Source organism: Toxorhynchites rutilus, chromosome 1 (assembly GCF_029784135.1).
Source record: "Toxorhynchites rutilus septentrionalis strain SRP chromosome 1, ASM2978413v1, whole genome shotgun sequence".
Classification (NCBI taxonomy): domain Eukaryota; kingdom Metazoa; phylum Arthropoda; class Insecta; order Diptera; family Culicidae; genus Toxorhynchites; species Toxorhynchites rutilus.
Genome location: NC_073744.1, coordinates 134,508,518 through 134,522,671, shown reverse-complemented (window position 1 = coordinate 134,522,671; position 14,154 = coordinate 134,508,518). Strand labels below are relative to the sequence as shown.

The 14,154-nt window shown below is 42.0% G+C and overlaps 1 protein-coding gene across 9 annotated transcripts in view; it reads left to right on the top strand.

Annotated features, from left to right (window-relative positions):
• The window catches only part of LOC129762992 (uncharacterized), a 464,623-nt gene that overhangs the window by 413,411 nt on the left and 37,058 nt on the right, over nt 1-14,154 (top strand). For 6 of the 9 annotated variants that reach the window (XM_055761656.1, XM_055761661.1, XM_055761657.1 and 3 more), the window contains 6 exons: nt 1,757-1,872; nt 10,451-10,678; nt 11,062-11,757; nt 11,830-12,185; nt 12,273-12,610; nt 12,740-13,169. In XM_055761656.1, the coding sequence (XP_055617631.1) occupies nt 1,757-1,872; nt 10,451-10,678; nt 11,062-11,757; nt 11,830-12,185; nt 12,273-12,610; nt 12,740-13,169 (2,164 nt within the window). Of the gene's footprint in view, nt 1-1,756; nt 1,873-10,450; nt 10,679-11,061; nt 11,758-11,829; nt 12,210-12,272; nt 12,611-12,739; nt 13,180-14,154 lie in introns of those variants that run through there. The other 3 variants (XM_055761662.1, XR_008740772.1, XM_055761663.1) reach the window with 3 other exon arrangements.

Sequence of the window (14,154 nt, the reverse complement as noted above, 5' to 3'; positions counted from 1 at the left end):
AAACATATTCCAACCAAACATGACAATTGACAATTTTCGGAAAACTCTGAAGAAAATCGGAAAATTTGCGTAAATTCAATTCCCAAATGCTCTAACAATATTGATAGGGTATTAAGAAATATATTCACCGTTTCTCCGTTTTGTAGTGGTGGTCATTTTGGATTTGATTTTTTTAAATAACTACACGCTCTCCAACTTCTATAAGACCACCCTGATTCTACTGATGCAACACAAACAGTTAGAATTTCAACAGGATACATTCATAAATTGTTGAATGCTTAGAATAAAGTATATTTAACGTCAATTCCATTCAAAAGAGTTGTTTGTTTATTTATTATGCTTAATTATGATAATTTCAGCTGTCCAGTTTCTATAAGACCACTTCAAAATTCACAAGTATTATCAATGAAAAAATCAAAACGATCGGCTGATTCACATGTCAATAATTGACAACCATGTCATTTCGACTAATAACCTGGAAAATTCTTGTTGGAATACTATTTACCAAATTCTGCTGAACGGGTTTCTCGATATATTTCCATGTTTCCGAAATTGCGACCTTGGGCTCGTCAATCGTGGTGTGCCGTTTTCCCTCAGTGTAGATTCTGCGTACAAGGATCCTCCTAAGATTTTCAACAGGATTGAAGTCTGGAGAGCGAGCCGACCAGTCCGAAAAAATAAGTTTTTGGACCATAATCCATTGCTTAGTTTCCTTGTTGGTATGAAAGTTAACTTGTTCTTAATGATGTTGTGAGCAAAGTAAATGAAAGATCGCGCTCAAAAATGACATGAAGACCACTGACTGTAGTACCAACTTAAAAAAAATTGAAAAAATATAAATTTTCATTAGGAATATTTAAAATTACAAATTCCTGGTGTATATTTGACAGAATTTGTCAACGGACGAATATCCAACGATGCCCTCTTATCTATTGAATTGATTTCGCAGTTAGATTTCCAATTTTCTAAATACATATCAAATGTTGAGACCGTCATAAATGTCTACCAGCATAATGTTGCTTTCATTAGAAATCATTTCCTAATCCTACCGACACCGTCCCTCGCTTATCCCTGATTCTAAAACTTAAAAAAAAATCACCCTGATACGCTGATACCAATTTGGTAGATACTAAACCCCATCCCGAAACCGATAAGTTATGGAAATCGATGTACCTGTACAAATCAAGTTCCCCTCAGGAAAAAATAACGTGGAATAGTGATGCAATTTGTCTGTATAATTACAAAATTTAACGTGGCTGCTGGTAGGCAAAATGCACAACTCACGTGCATTTTTTTTATTTCTTTCGCAACCTACACAAACAACTTTTTTTTTATGTTTGGTCATAGATCATTATAAGTTGATTCAACCACCCACCATTCAGTAGATTAGCGAGCTTCTTAAAAATCACAAGAGAGAAGAACGAGCAAACGTTGCTCGAATTTGGCACTGTAGTTTAGGACGTAATAACGACATCCGTTCTAATCCGCTCCAACACGGTTCTAGAACAGGTAACTGCCCCCTATTTTCTTTTCGGCCAAAACTAATCCAACTATCTAGAGTAAATTCCTCGCCTCACCGATCATCGATGTTTTAGTTCTCTATCAGCGTACACTCTCTATTAGTGGCATGCATTGCGGTATTATTGAGCCTCACCGAAGCTAAGATTTTTCGTTCCGTTCCATACCTTTTGATTTCGTTTCACAATTGGCGCAGATGAGGAAGAACGTTGGTACTAAACATGGCTCATAATTGCAGGAACTCCGTCACCACGCAAAAAACGCAACAACTCGACACCGACCAAGAAGAATGTCAACGAGAAGAAACAGATACTGCAACAGCTAGTGTCGCCGGCGCCGAACGCCACCACAAAGGTAAGGAAATTGATTATGTTTAAAGATCAATGAACTGCAAATTTCAAAGCCTCTTTAATACAAACATAAAGAAACAGAAGATGATGTCGAAGTTTGATACGAGGATACTCAAACAGTTTAGAGACAGTGGAATAAGACAAGAATTTGTTATCAACCAAAGCTTCATCGTTTTCAAAATATTCTCCATGGAAATACAACTTGATCTCCATGAACACCAACTCGCACTTGTACTCAGAGTTGCCAACTATAATTTCAAAAAATCAGGACATCGTCGAAAACTGTTCAAGAAGATTCGATCCTTTAAAAAAATGCAGGGATCTTTTAATAGTTATTTTTCTTCCTAGAAACCCACAACATCATTACAGTGGACTGACATACACCACTAAAATCGTCTATCATTCAATCTACGTCCGTAAACACATCCAACACCGGTATTCAAGATTCCACTATGTACAGGGTCTTTCAGATTAAACGCTCACGCAACCAATTTTAATAACTTCTACAAAAGTGAACCGATTTTTATTTAAAAAAACCAAAATAAAGCTTATTTTAGGACATTTTCGATGTGACCACCCTTTTTTTCGATAACACGTTTTAAACGGTGAACAAATTTCTTCATGCAAAACTCTAACATTACGACTTCAAAGCTGTTGAAAATCCGTGTTATTTCTTCTTTAAGTTCCTCCAAATGTTGTGGCTTATTAACATTCTCCGACAGGCCCTTCACGTACCCCCAGAGAAAGTAATCGACGGCGAGAAATGTTGAAATTCTTACCATAAGAGGACAAACTTTCATTAAGTTGCTCGAGTAATACGGTTTCCCTAAAAATACACTGTTAACGCCTAACGTGAATTAGGGAATTTGGTCGCAGCATCCGACCACTTTCCAAAGAGAACTATCGCATCATCTCTGTTCACTTACTCTCTTCACTTAGAAGATAGGTAGAATCAAGCAATAGGGTTAGTATCGCATTGAACCTTCTACGCATCATACCGATTTATCGTTTCGTTTATAACTGGTGGATCAATAAAAGCTCATTTTTTCTAGAACTTATCCCAAAAATCGTAGGCACTGATTCCCATATCCGAAAAGGGACTTGATCGCGGTAACATACACGTTCTTGTAAATTGTACATCTTGACACTAAAAACCATCCGATCAGACTGAACGAGTAGCCGCATATTATCTACCCGAAGTGGGGACTGCAATGTTACCATCGACGGAGCGAAAAAAAATTTGTAAGGAGCTACTCGATTTTTTTGCGTGAGCCTTTAATATGAAAGACCCTGTACATCCAATCCACATTGTACGACCATTTTACGTAATGCAAGATTCTTTCATGTGTGTCCGTTGGACAAGTTTGATGCTGGCTGAAGAGATTTGTCCAGTCGACGCACCCGACCGATTTGCGGCGAGACTTCACAATACAGTTATGACCACGTCACGCTTCGCCGGAAAGATGTCGCCGGCAGCTTCTACTGCTTCTTCTACGTGATTTTCTGCTGCTCAGACGTCTATTACCAGCCAGGTTTCTCCACCGTTCGGCCGGTTGATCCGACCTCCCAGCTCAAGGCGCGGAACGATTAAGCTACCTTGTTCTCGGTTTTCCTCCTTAACTTCTGCCACACTTTATGATCTCGCAGCATCGTACAGCGGCCGAAACATCGCTTCCGATCAATACTCTCATCTTTCTCCAGCAGTGAGAGGATGTTCTTATACCGGATCGGCTATGTATGGCGGACACGAAGTGCCTTACGATGTTCAACTGCCAACAACTGATAACGCTGTCAACTTTTTTCTGTACTACGATTAGCGATTCATAGGTGAATTCACAACCAGGTGGCAGGGTAATCGCATGAAAAACCAATGAAATCAGTCCATTTTTAGCAGGGCTGTGGAGTCGGAGAAAAAATTCCCGACTCCGACTCTGACTCCCCACAATTATTATTACCGAATCCGACTCCTGTCGAAAAAAAACTGAATAATTCGAACCAGGGTTTTCATTAGAATGTGTTATTTACGATTTTCCCTGATTAATATTAATAAAATAAACGTCATAGTTTTGAACAGGGCCCGAAATCTTCGAAGGTGAAAAATAAGGACCGACTCTACTCTCAGCAGCTTTGCTTCGACTAGAACTGCTTCGGCAGTCGCCGCCAACAAAAAGTGACTTGACTAGAAAATGAATTGACTAGCATTGACTAGCGAGGATGACTGATGAACTAGTCCAGTCAGCGGCTATTTTAACTAACTCGACTAATGAATACAAATCTGCCTCTTCATTCAACTGATTCAATCCACACTTCCATTTCCCCCTGACACTAATTCATACCCGCGTACGCAATGCAAAAAAGAAGTTACCCCATCAATGGACCGCTTATTGTCTAACCATCGTGAACTCAAACCAACGAACTTAGACATTTATCAAATATGCTATAAAGGACCTCGCGTTAGTTTTAGTTAGTATTAGGCGTACAAATTAGCGCACACACACTGCACGCTGTTTTATACGTGTGAGTAATTTTCGTGTACGATACAAAAGAATCTTGTTCACCTGTAGCGTATGTCACATTGAACATTGAACTCAAACATCGATGCATGCACACGTACATGGGAGAGAGAAAGAGAGGAACGAATTCGTTTGGGGGGAAGTCACTTCAAAATGCAATGAGGACAATTCGCGTTGACGGCGGAATGGTGTCGACATCTGGATACGATATTAGTTTGTATGAGGTCAACTATTCTCTATCAGATTAGTCGACCCTAAGGCAGTTTTAAATTGCTAAAATTTGAATGAAATTTTTTTCTTTCCGTTATTTGCCTTCTATAAGTACGCTGTTCTGCCCCAATTTAAACTATTTTCTATCAATTTTCAGATATTCTCACCAAAACTTGCCATTATAATACAAAATTATCTTTAAACACAATTTGTGTATGATATTTTTTTACTACTTGCAAGCAAAAGTGATTTTAGTTTACCTAGAGTACTAATTTGGTTTGGTAAAAATAATTTTCATTCATAATTTTTATTTTAAAAGCACGTTCATTTCTTTTGCAAACCCATATTGTCATGCCTGCTCCCCCATTTCGTAATACGAAGCTCAATGCCGTCAACGCGGATTTGACTGGGAAGAATGAAATGATATAGTCGAGTCGGTAGAGGGAGATAGCGACTAAACGCCCGACTGACTGTTCAGTCGTTTTGGAGGAGGAACTGCGTGGAGAAGCCAAAAGTCATTACTAACTGACTATGGATATAGTCAGTCAGATAGTCAGCTGACTATCCTCAGTTGACTATGACTATGTAGAGCTCTGATTTTGAATGATCGTTAAAAACAGAATCGCAACAGCCAAATCTTCCATCATGGAGACTCAAAGATCTAACTTCACAATTCTCAAACAACCTTCCTACGCTGACTTGAGTTGGTGGCATGGCAGTAATCGTTTTTGCAACATCTACGATGAACTCAGGAAACGCTGAAATCACTTAAAAAATATGACCGATCGTGCCTGTCATCTTGCACGATCGGTCATATTTTTCAATCTCTGGCGAACAAGTTTGGATTTCACATGGAAAGGTGTTCAGCGGCAGGTTTTCCTTCTTTTCCAAGACGGTATCGATACGCTCCTCGACGACTGGAGCAGACTGTTGTTGACGTGCAAGACGTACAACATTAAGGTAGGGTGGTCAGTGTGCTCCACGAGGGTTACCCCTCGAACCACCAATAAGATGGAAAGTTGGGCTTTCAAAACTACAGTGACCCTAACATAGCAGAGCTGGGCAGAAACCGAGGAGAAAAGGATCGTATGGCAAAATACTGTACGGGGCAACCAAGGTGCATTCTATGCAAGCAGGATGACGGCTAACGTCAATCCTGCGGTAAAGGATGTAACTCAGATCAACCTAATTCAATGCGATTCAGCAACCGTTGTGGCAGTGAACAACAGGGACAAAATCGATTATCCAATCACTGCCGAATCGTATCGAGTTTGTCTAGATAATACTTATTGAATGACGGACGGTAACGGAAAGGCTGTGATACAAGTTATGGGTGGATATTCCATTCAACAGGTGGTGTCGAATTGAAATGTAGGTTTCGTGATCGCAAAAATCTAGAGAATCTCCATGTGCAGCGAATACGCACTCCCTGGATAATCAACAGAACAGTTCCTACTAGGTGGATCAACTACCAAAAAGGCTCGTTGTTCAGAAGTCGAGAGGTATACGCGGAGTGACCATCAGACAATCTGGTATAGCATCGACCGTTGGAATTCTGTGGCTCTAAGACTAACAAGAAGTTACGAGTGGAAATGACGAATGTTTTCGATACTTCGATAGCGATCTCTCTCGGACATGAACCTATACAAACGCTATCTTGCCGACTAATCAGGAGCCAGAGTACAAACGGCGTGAATTGAGATTCTCAGCAATCTCCGGGCTACCTGATCTGGAAGTTTGTCCAGAAGTAAGAGAGGAATGTATGGTTGTTTTTCGTGCGATGAAAGCCGTTTCGAAACGAAAATAGGTAAAAATTTCGGGATATGATGATGGAAGCATATCCCGAAAACTCATGGAGGCGTTCTACCCGAGGACCCAACGATGTGGCGAGGAAGTAGCCAAACGTATGAGGAATTCTCCCACGAGAAACTCGTGGTTGTGGCGTATATCCTGAAAGAGGAAATAACACTCGGTATCGAAGGAGCACTCAACCTGGTATAGAATTTGGAATTCCAATAGTCCCCGGACATGACGAGAGTGATGCCGCGGAAATACCTAAATAGAGATAACTTTTCCGACAAATGGAAGATCTAGATCTGTTGTTGCTAAAGCTAAGAAAGCCTCCGAGAGATCCGGTTTCATATGGTTTCCTATTTCATGTCGGCACTCGGGAAACTACTGGAGAGTATCTAAATTGAGGTGAATAGCATTCATCACACAGGCGAATCGATCGACGATGTCAAGAACTCTTTAAATAGCGCCAGCTGGGAAAATATCGCTAAGTAGCTACACCGAATGAAGGCTATTGATTATCTATTGGTTATTCTAATTGACCTGAAGGATGGATACAAACGTGCCTCTTCATTCAACCTGACTTCAATCCACACTACTACTCCCCCTGACATGAATCTCGATACCCACGTACACAATCTTATTTTAAATTCCATATAAAGTGAAATGTAAACATGACTTCTGATACAAAAGTAGTTACACCATTAATGGACGGATCCATTGTTTACCCACTGTGAACTCGAACCAACGAACTTAGACAGTTATCAGGTACGCTTATAGGTCCTCGCGATACAAAAAAATTATAGGAGGTTGTGTCCAAGATACGATCGCGTTGTTGACGTAGAACTACGCTGTTATTTTATATAAGTCGCTTGTTGATAACTTCGGATATTATTCTATAATGCTGTGAAATTTTAGAAACAACTGCTGCTAGAATAATCTCTGAAATGTTTTTGACGTAGAACTACGTCGTTCATTAAGGGTGCCAAATCAGAAAACAGGGCAGAAAACACGTTTTTATGAAATAAAGTTAACGTTAATAACTATTTTTGCCGCGAACGGATTTTGGCGATTCACATACTAAACGAATCGGAAATGCCGTAAGATTTGTTTAATATGCTATACATTAGAATCCCCTGGTTTGTAAATGGTTAAAATTCACGAAAACTTGAGGCGTTTCCATTTTCCCATGTTCTGTACATTTGTGTGCTTTCCCGAACAGACCTGTCAATAACGAGCAACTTATCGACGGCCAACGGAGGGGAAATCGTAGGATTCAAATTCCCCATGAACAAAGGAAAAGTAGAAGAATGAAGGGGAATACTTGCCTAGAGTATAAACAGTGGATCTCGCTGAGGCAAACTTTCATTCGGCATCGGACTGTTGTACAATCCAGTTCACTTTGCTTTCGTTGCGCTTTGATCTAAGATTGGACCCCACCAGTGGTAATCCAACTTGGATATCGTCGTTTGGTTTTTATGTTCGTTTTTCGCGTTATTCGTATCATTCATTCCGCGTCATAAATTGGACGCTTCGCGTAGTGTATGATGTGCAAGAAGGAAGGCAGGCTCGAGTCCTGAAAAAACGAACGCATTGCCAGGGGCAATAATATTTCGAGGCAAGCGTCATCCAATGATGCACGCGATGTTGGTGCAGTGAAAAGCGTTCGCACTGAACCGAGCTTTCGCGAGTGTGACACCGATGTGGCACAACAGCGAAGTAGGCGATTTCGGCGCGTCGGTCGAAAATGTAAACGCCGTTACCCAGGCAAGCTCCCCCGCTGGTGGTGAAGGCGGTCGCTCTTGACAAACTCATCAGCGAAGTCGCATCGATGGGTGTTACAGCGGAGTACAAGCTGTTTGGCATAATTCAGTCTTTTTCCAAGCAACTAACATTGTTTGTTTTCCGTCATCATAAGGTTGTGCGTCAAAAAATATTTGGGGAATACCAAGCACCTTGAATGTCTTACTGGAATGTTATAAGTTATTTGGGTTCGCGTGCCAGTTGCAAAACTGCCTTCAGCTAAGATTGCATTAGCGCTATGAAGCATTGCTACTGTTTTCGAGGTTGTTATTAACAAAAGAGTAGTAGTATACATGTTGCACCAGCACCATTATCCCACATCTCATAACTACATCAATATATCTTTGACACCGCATGGAAACAACAACAATGACAACACTTGCAAGCATCAACTACCATGCTACATGTTATTTAGTATTTCCTCAGAGGAATCGCACCTCTAAGCATCGTTCGTACAACGTAAACCAAGCGCCAAACAAGCGTTCGCCATAGCATGCATACAGAGCCATACATTGTGGTTTGAAACTATCAGGAATTTAAACACTTATCATCATTTTGCGCTATTCGAAACGCTTCTGTTAATATTGTTAACTGGCCTCGAATAAAGTGGCAATATTTTCTCATGTTCGAGATAAGCGCAGCTGTCATCCTTAGTGGAGGAAGTTTTGCTACTGGCAAGCGAAACCTAATCACATACAAAATTCCAGAACGACATTTACTTTCCGTTAATATCAACAACCTCGAAAACAGTAGCACTGCTTCATTATGATCCAGATTAGTGCAAATGCAATCCTAGTTGAAGATAGTTTTGCGACTGGCACGCGAACCCAAATAACTTATAGCATTCCAGTACGACATTCAAGATGCTTGGTATTCCTCAAATAATATTTTGGCGCACAACCTTACTGTTTGCTTTGCCATAACGTCAGTTTAATGCATTGGTGCAATGTCAAAGGCACCAACGAAGCCCTTATGATGACGGAAAACAAGCATCAAAAATTACGCGATTGTTGCATTGTGACAGGGCCAATGCACACGGGAGCAGATACAAATGGGATTTCAGCGTAGAGAAGATGCACCATTTTTACGTACGGGTTATAAAGCACGCATGTACGCACACATCTCCATATATCGATGGCTTGAAGCAACTAAATATACAAACACTTATTTCCGTTTTGCGGTCTTCTCAACAGAAGCCTGTTTATATTGCAAGTCTAGATTAGCTTAGCTGTCATCCTTTGTGGAGAGCGTTTTCCTACTGTCTTGCGAAACCACTGACAAAATTCCAGAACATTTATTTTCAGCTCGATGATAGCCTAGCTTAATGATTCCCCACACAATTGTGTAGCTCAGAACATTAATGCAATGGCGTCAGTTTGATGCAATGATTGCTATGCCAGAGACATCAGCGAGTGAGTAATTTGGTCGCGTCCACAGCTCAATCCGAAACGAAGACATGTGATGACGCAAAACAAGGAAGAACAAGCGATATTCATTGCTTTGAATACAGAACGATACTGAAAGTTTGCCTTCCTTCCTTGCCTTCAAAAAGGCCCTCGGAAAACTTTACTTTATTCATAATATTTACCCCTCCAGCCCCATTGCCTTGAGAAAGATCCCTCGCCGTCCGGCTCGCCCAGCAACGATGTTGTTCAGTCGATTTCCTCACGAAGAATTAAAGTTTGCCACAGCGAGATCCACTGCTTATAATCTAGGCAAATATTCTCATTCGTTTTTCTTCTTTTTATTTGTTCACGGAGTCTTTACTTCTTACAATTTCCCCTTCGTTGCTCGTCGATAAGTTGCTCTTTATTGACAGCTCTGTTCGGGAAAGCACACAGATGTACAGAACAAATGTATGTGGAAATGGGAATGCTTCCAATTTTCATTATTTTAAACTAAATACATACTATGGGATTATAATGAATAGCCTATCAAACAAAGCTTAGGGAATTTCCGATTCGTTTGGTATGTAGATCGCCAAAATCCGTTCGCGGCAAAAATAGTTATTAACGTTAACTTTATTTCATAAAAACGTGATCTGTTTTCTGATTTGACACCCTTAATAAAAGACGTAGTCCTAGGTCAAAAAATCATCCAAAATTTCAACTGAAAATAAATTAAGTAGAATCTAATATTTCGGGATATTTCATCTGCTTACTCACATTTTGCTTACTTACTTTGAACTCAACCCAACTGAGTACTCAAGACGCAAGAGGGTCAATACTTTTATCTATTAATCCGATCGCTACTTTCCTTTTATAGCAAGTCAGCCTCGGCGAGCTAATCCAGCTGTCCGAAAACCGGCTCAAGGTGAACCACGCTGAGTCGGAATCGGACCTCAAGGAAACGAGCTTTTCCGAACACTCGCTATCCGTTTCATCGATGGTTCGTCAAATATCCGACCCGAAGCTGGAGAAGAAGGTAACATTCGCGCGACTCCTGAGCAAGGTGTCCGCTGAAATTAGCAGCGGCTCCGAAGATTACGCAAATGTGAGTAGAAAATTTACGTACTTATTGTTCACATTTTTTTTCTAAACAATCGTTGACTTCCGTAACAAACTATATAGTAATTTGATTTCAATTTCTAATTGTCGAACAAAAACAATGCGCTGATTTGTTTTCCAATTCTCCGATATTCTTGGGATGAGTTAATTGAATCTTTCGATGTTTTTACAATTTTTCGCGCTCCAAAAAGCTGCTATTACTTCTTCTAGATTGGTGTTTGTTTCGTTTTCTTTTTCGTTTCTGTTTGTGTTATCTGTGTGATTGCGTCTCTGTAACAAAAAAAAACAAAAACCCCAAAAAATATGACAAGCGGAAACGGAAAGAGAAAAAGCGAAAACAAAAATTCCAATTTATTTCTTTATCAAAAGGGAACAAAACATTCTAGCGCTTTAAGTCTTCCGACTGAAGTACCGCAACGCGCAAATTCTGTACCGCCATCGCCTAGCACAAACGAAATTCGTTCGCCACATAGCACTTCTTCCAATCAGGGAAGTGATTCGCTGTCTAGCTCCGAGCTTGCTTTGCATGATTTCGGTTTGCGGGCCCAGCGAAGGGCACGTCCGAAGGTATCCAGCGCCGACTCGATATTGGCCATGTTCAAGAACTTTGCTACATCGAGCGCCGGAATAAATCTGCCATCGTCAATCATTATCTCGCCATCGTCAACACCAACGGCGTCCAGTCCGCAGGACGATCTGGCCGGTGATGACGACTCGTCGACCTCGTCCATCCATACCCCGGTCAGCTTCTCTAGCGGTGCACCCGACTCACCCGTGTTCTACCGACAAAGTACAATCGAAGTACCTGTTCTCGATGCACTTAGCGCTCACAAAACAACACCCACGACTACAGCCACACAGCAGCATCCACCAACCATCCTGCTAGAGATACCCAGCAATGGAATCAACAACAAGTGCCTATCTCCGATCAGAGAAATGCCGACACCTATCCCATCACCAGCATTGACACCCATCATGCCGCGACCTCAGCGAATGCGGTCTCCTCAGAGTCTGCACGATGAGTCGATGTCCGTCACATTCAGTGGCAATTACTCCGGGTACAACGTAAGTCGCTTGTAGGTTAACCCCCCGCGTGCGATCACTCTAACATTGTGTTTCTTCTACCCTGTATCTCAGAACACGAAGCCCAATCAAGTTACAATTGAAATTAATCATCCCGAATCCGACACCGATTCCCCTACCCCAATGAACCTATCCTCGCAGAGTGATTCCACCAGTTCCAATGGATCGAGCAGAAGTCGCAAAGTACCCCCACCAAAGATATCAATCTCAATCGACGTACAACCTCCCACTCCCGAACGGGAGAGACCAGAGCGGCCTCGTGACTTAGTGATCCCTGAATTGATCATTCAGCAGCCTAGTCCCACAAAGGAACGCTCAGCGGTTGTGATGTTTCCCGGTTCGCCTCCACCCCAGCGCGCCAGCATCGGCGAAACAAGCTTTCTCTTCCCGAGTAAACAACAGCAGAAAAGGTGCGACCGATGTTTGTGATCTATGTAGTGTGCTTGTGTGCTTAATGTTGTAGAACCCCGCTCTAACCAAATGACCGCTTCTTGCAGATTGCTGAAAACGTGGGAAAAACCAGGGTCCCTTGATCTTCCGTTCGAGCCGCCAATGATAACGATCACCTCGAACATGAGTGAGGTCGAATCCGACGCGGACTGTATGTCGCCGGCCGCAACAGGTAAACCGAACGGTGGCAACACGCTTGGCGTGTCCGGTAGCTCCGTAGGCATGTGCTATCTCAGTCCATTTTCGATGTGTATCCGTGGCGATCGTGCGCCGTCCGAAAGTAATCTTAGCTCGTCCGGTTATTCTAGTATGGCTAGTCCTGGTCCCAGTAGGTGCGGGTCTAGCAATCCGCTCTGTCCAAGCGAGATGGAAGATCCGGGTACAGGTGAGACCTTCCTCCGCATTCCAGCGATTCAGTTCATTCAGTCTAACATGTACATATCCTCTCTTCCCTTCATGATGACTCCTCTGACTATCATTTGAAACAAAATAAAACAAACAAAAACAACTGAAGGTCCTCCGGGAACTGGTTTTCCTGGTCTCAACACCATGCTGGGCACAAACAGTCGTCGACAAGCATCGATTCTCAAAAAGCACAACGAATCCAGCGGCACTGGAACTACCACCAGTGGCACCAACGACAGGCACGAGTCCTTCAGGCTGAGATCGGACTCGGAGACGCTATCCGATGATCCTCTGCTGGAATCCAACGACGAAGGTATCGGGACGGATCATCTGGACGAGAAAATCGAAGACGGAGAGATAAGGAGTGCCAAAGAGCTGGAGAACTACATCGGCAAAGATTTGATCGACAGCGGCCGGAATATCTTGAACCAGGAAGCGAGCTCGATGTCACAGCTGCAGCTGCCATCGATCGTCATCCAGTCCGAGAGTGGGTTCGACAAGCTCTCGCCCGTCTCGTCGCGATCCGAGAGCCCCCTGAGGTAACTGTGCGTACGTGGATTGAAACGGATGCTTGAGGGTTGAGCTTCCCGACGGGTTGTAGCGCGTAGAAAAGCGATGTAAATTCGAGTGATGCACTTTGCACATGCCTTTTTGAAGAAACATGCACCACCTGTCAACTTATCGCCAAGAAGTTGCACATAGCGATATGTTTAATACTGTTTAATTTTGCCTAGGTAACACAGTCGCTAGAGGCTCTTCGTCGTTACGGTATTTGCCATAGCAATAGGGAGAAAATATGCGTTCAGTTTTTGGGTGGGTTGAACGAGAAGTTGAGTAGCAGTAGTTGAGGTTGAGTTACCCCTCAAAAGCAATAACTCTCGGTAATCAGCTTGAATCAGAAAGATTGCACAGAAAACACACATTAGCAACCTAAGGGTTCACCAAGTATTAGCATTTGCAGTGAATCAATCCTTTCTTTGCATTTCAGCGGTATACTGCTGTAAATTAGCATTTTAAATGCAATACACATATAATACATATATTTTATATAATATATATATATATATATATATATTTTCAAATATTGCTTGTCAATAATCAGCATTCTGATTACACAACTGCATTCAAAGAGCTTTAAATTTGCAGTTGGCAGGGAAGTATCCGTATGTTTTGACAAAAAAAGATTTTAAGTAGCATATAATAGTGATCCATTCTTACTGTGCAAGTTTCAGTGATTCGGGCTCTCAATAATCATTAAGGACGCTGGTCGCGTTCTTACCAAGTCACAAGTGGAAGGTAAGGAATGTTACTTTGATTTTTGCAAGCGAAGGGTTAACTGTTAGTGGGATATGATTATGCTATTGCGGGCTCTAAACCGCACGACGAATCGAAGTCCCGAGGTGCGAATATATTTCAAATCACAACGGCGGAAGTCATCAGCGGGCTACTTGAGTAGGTACCCTATGAGTATCCGAATCGGCTACCCTTCAAAAGCTAATTTTACTCGACGCATAGATAACGAGT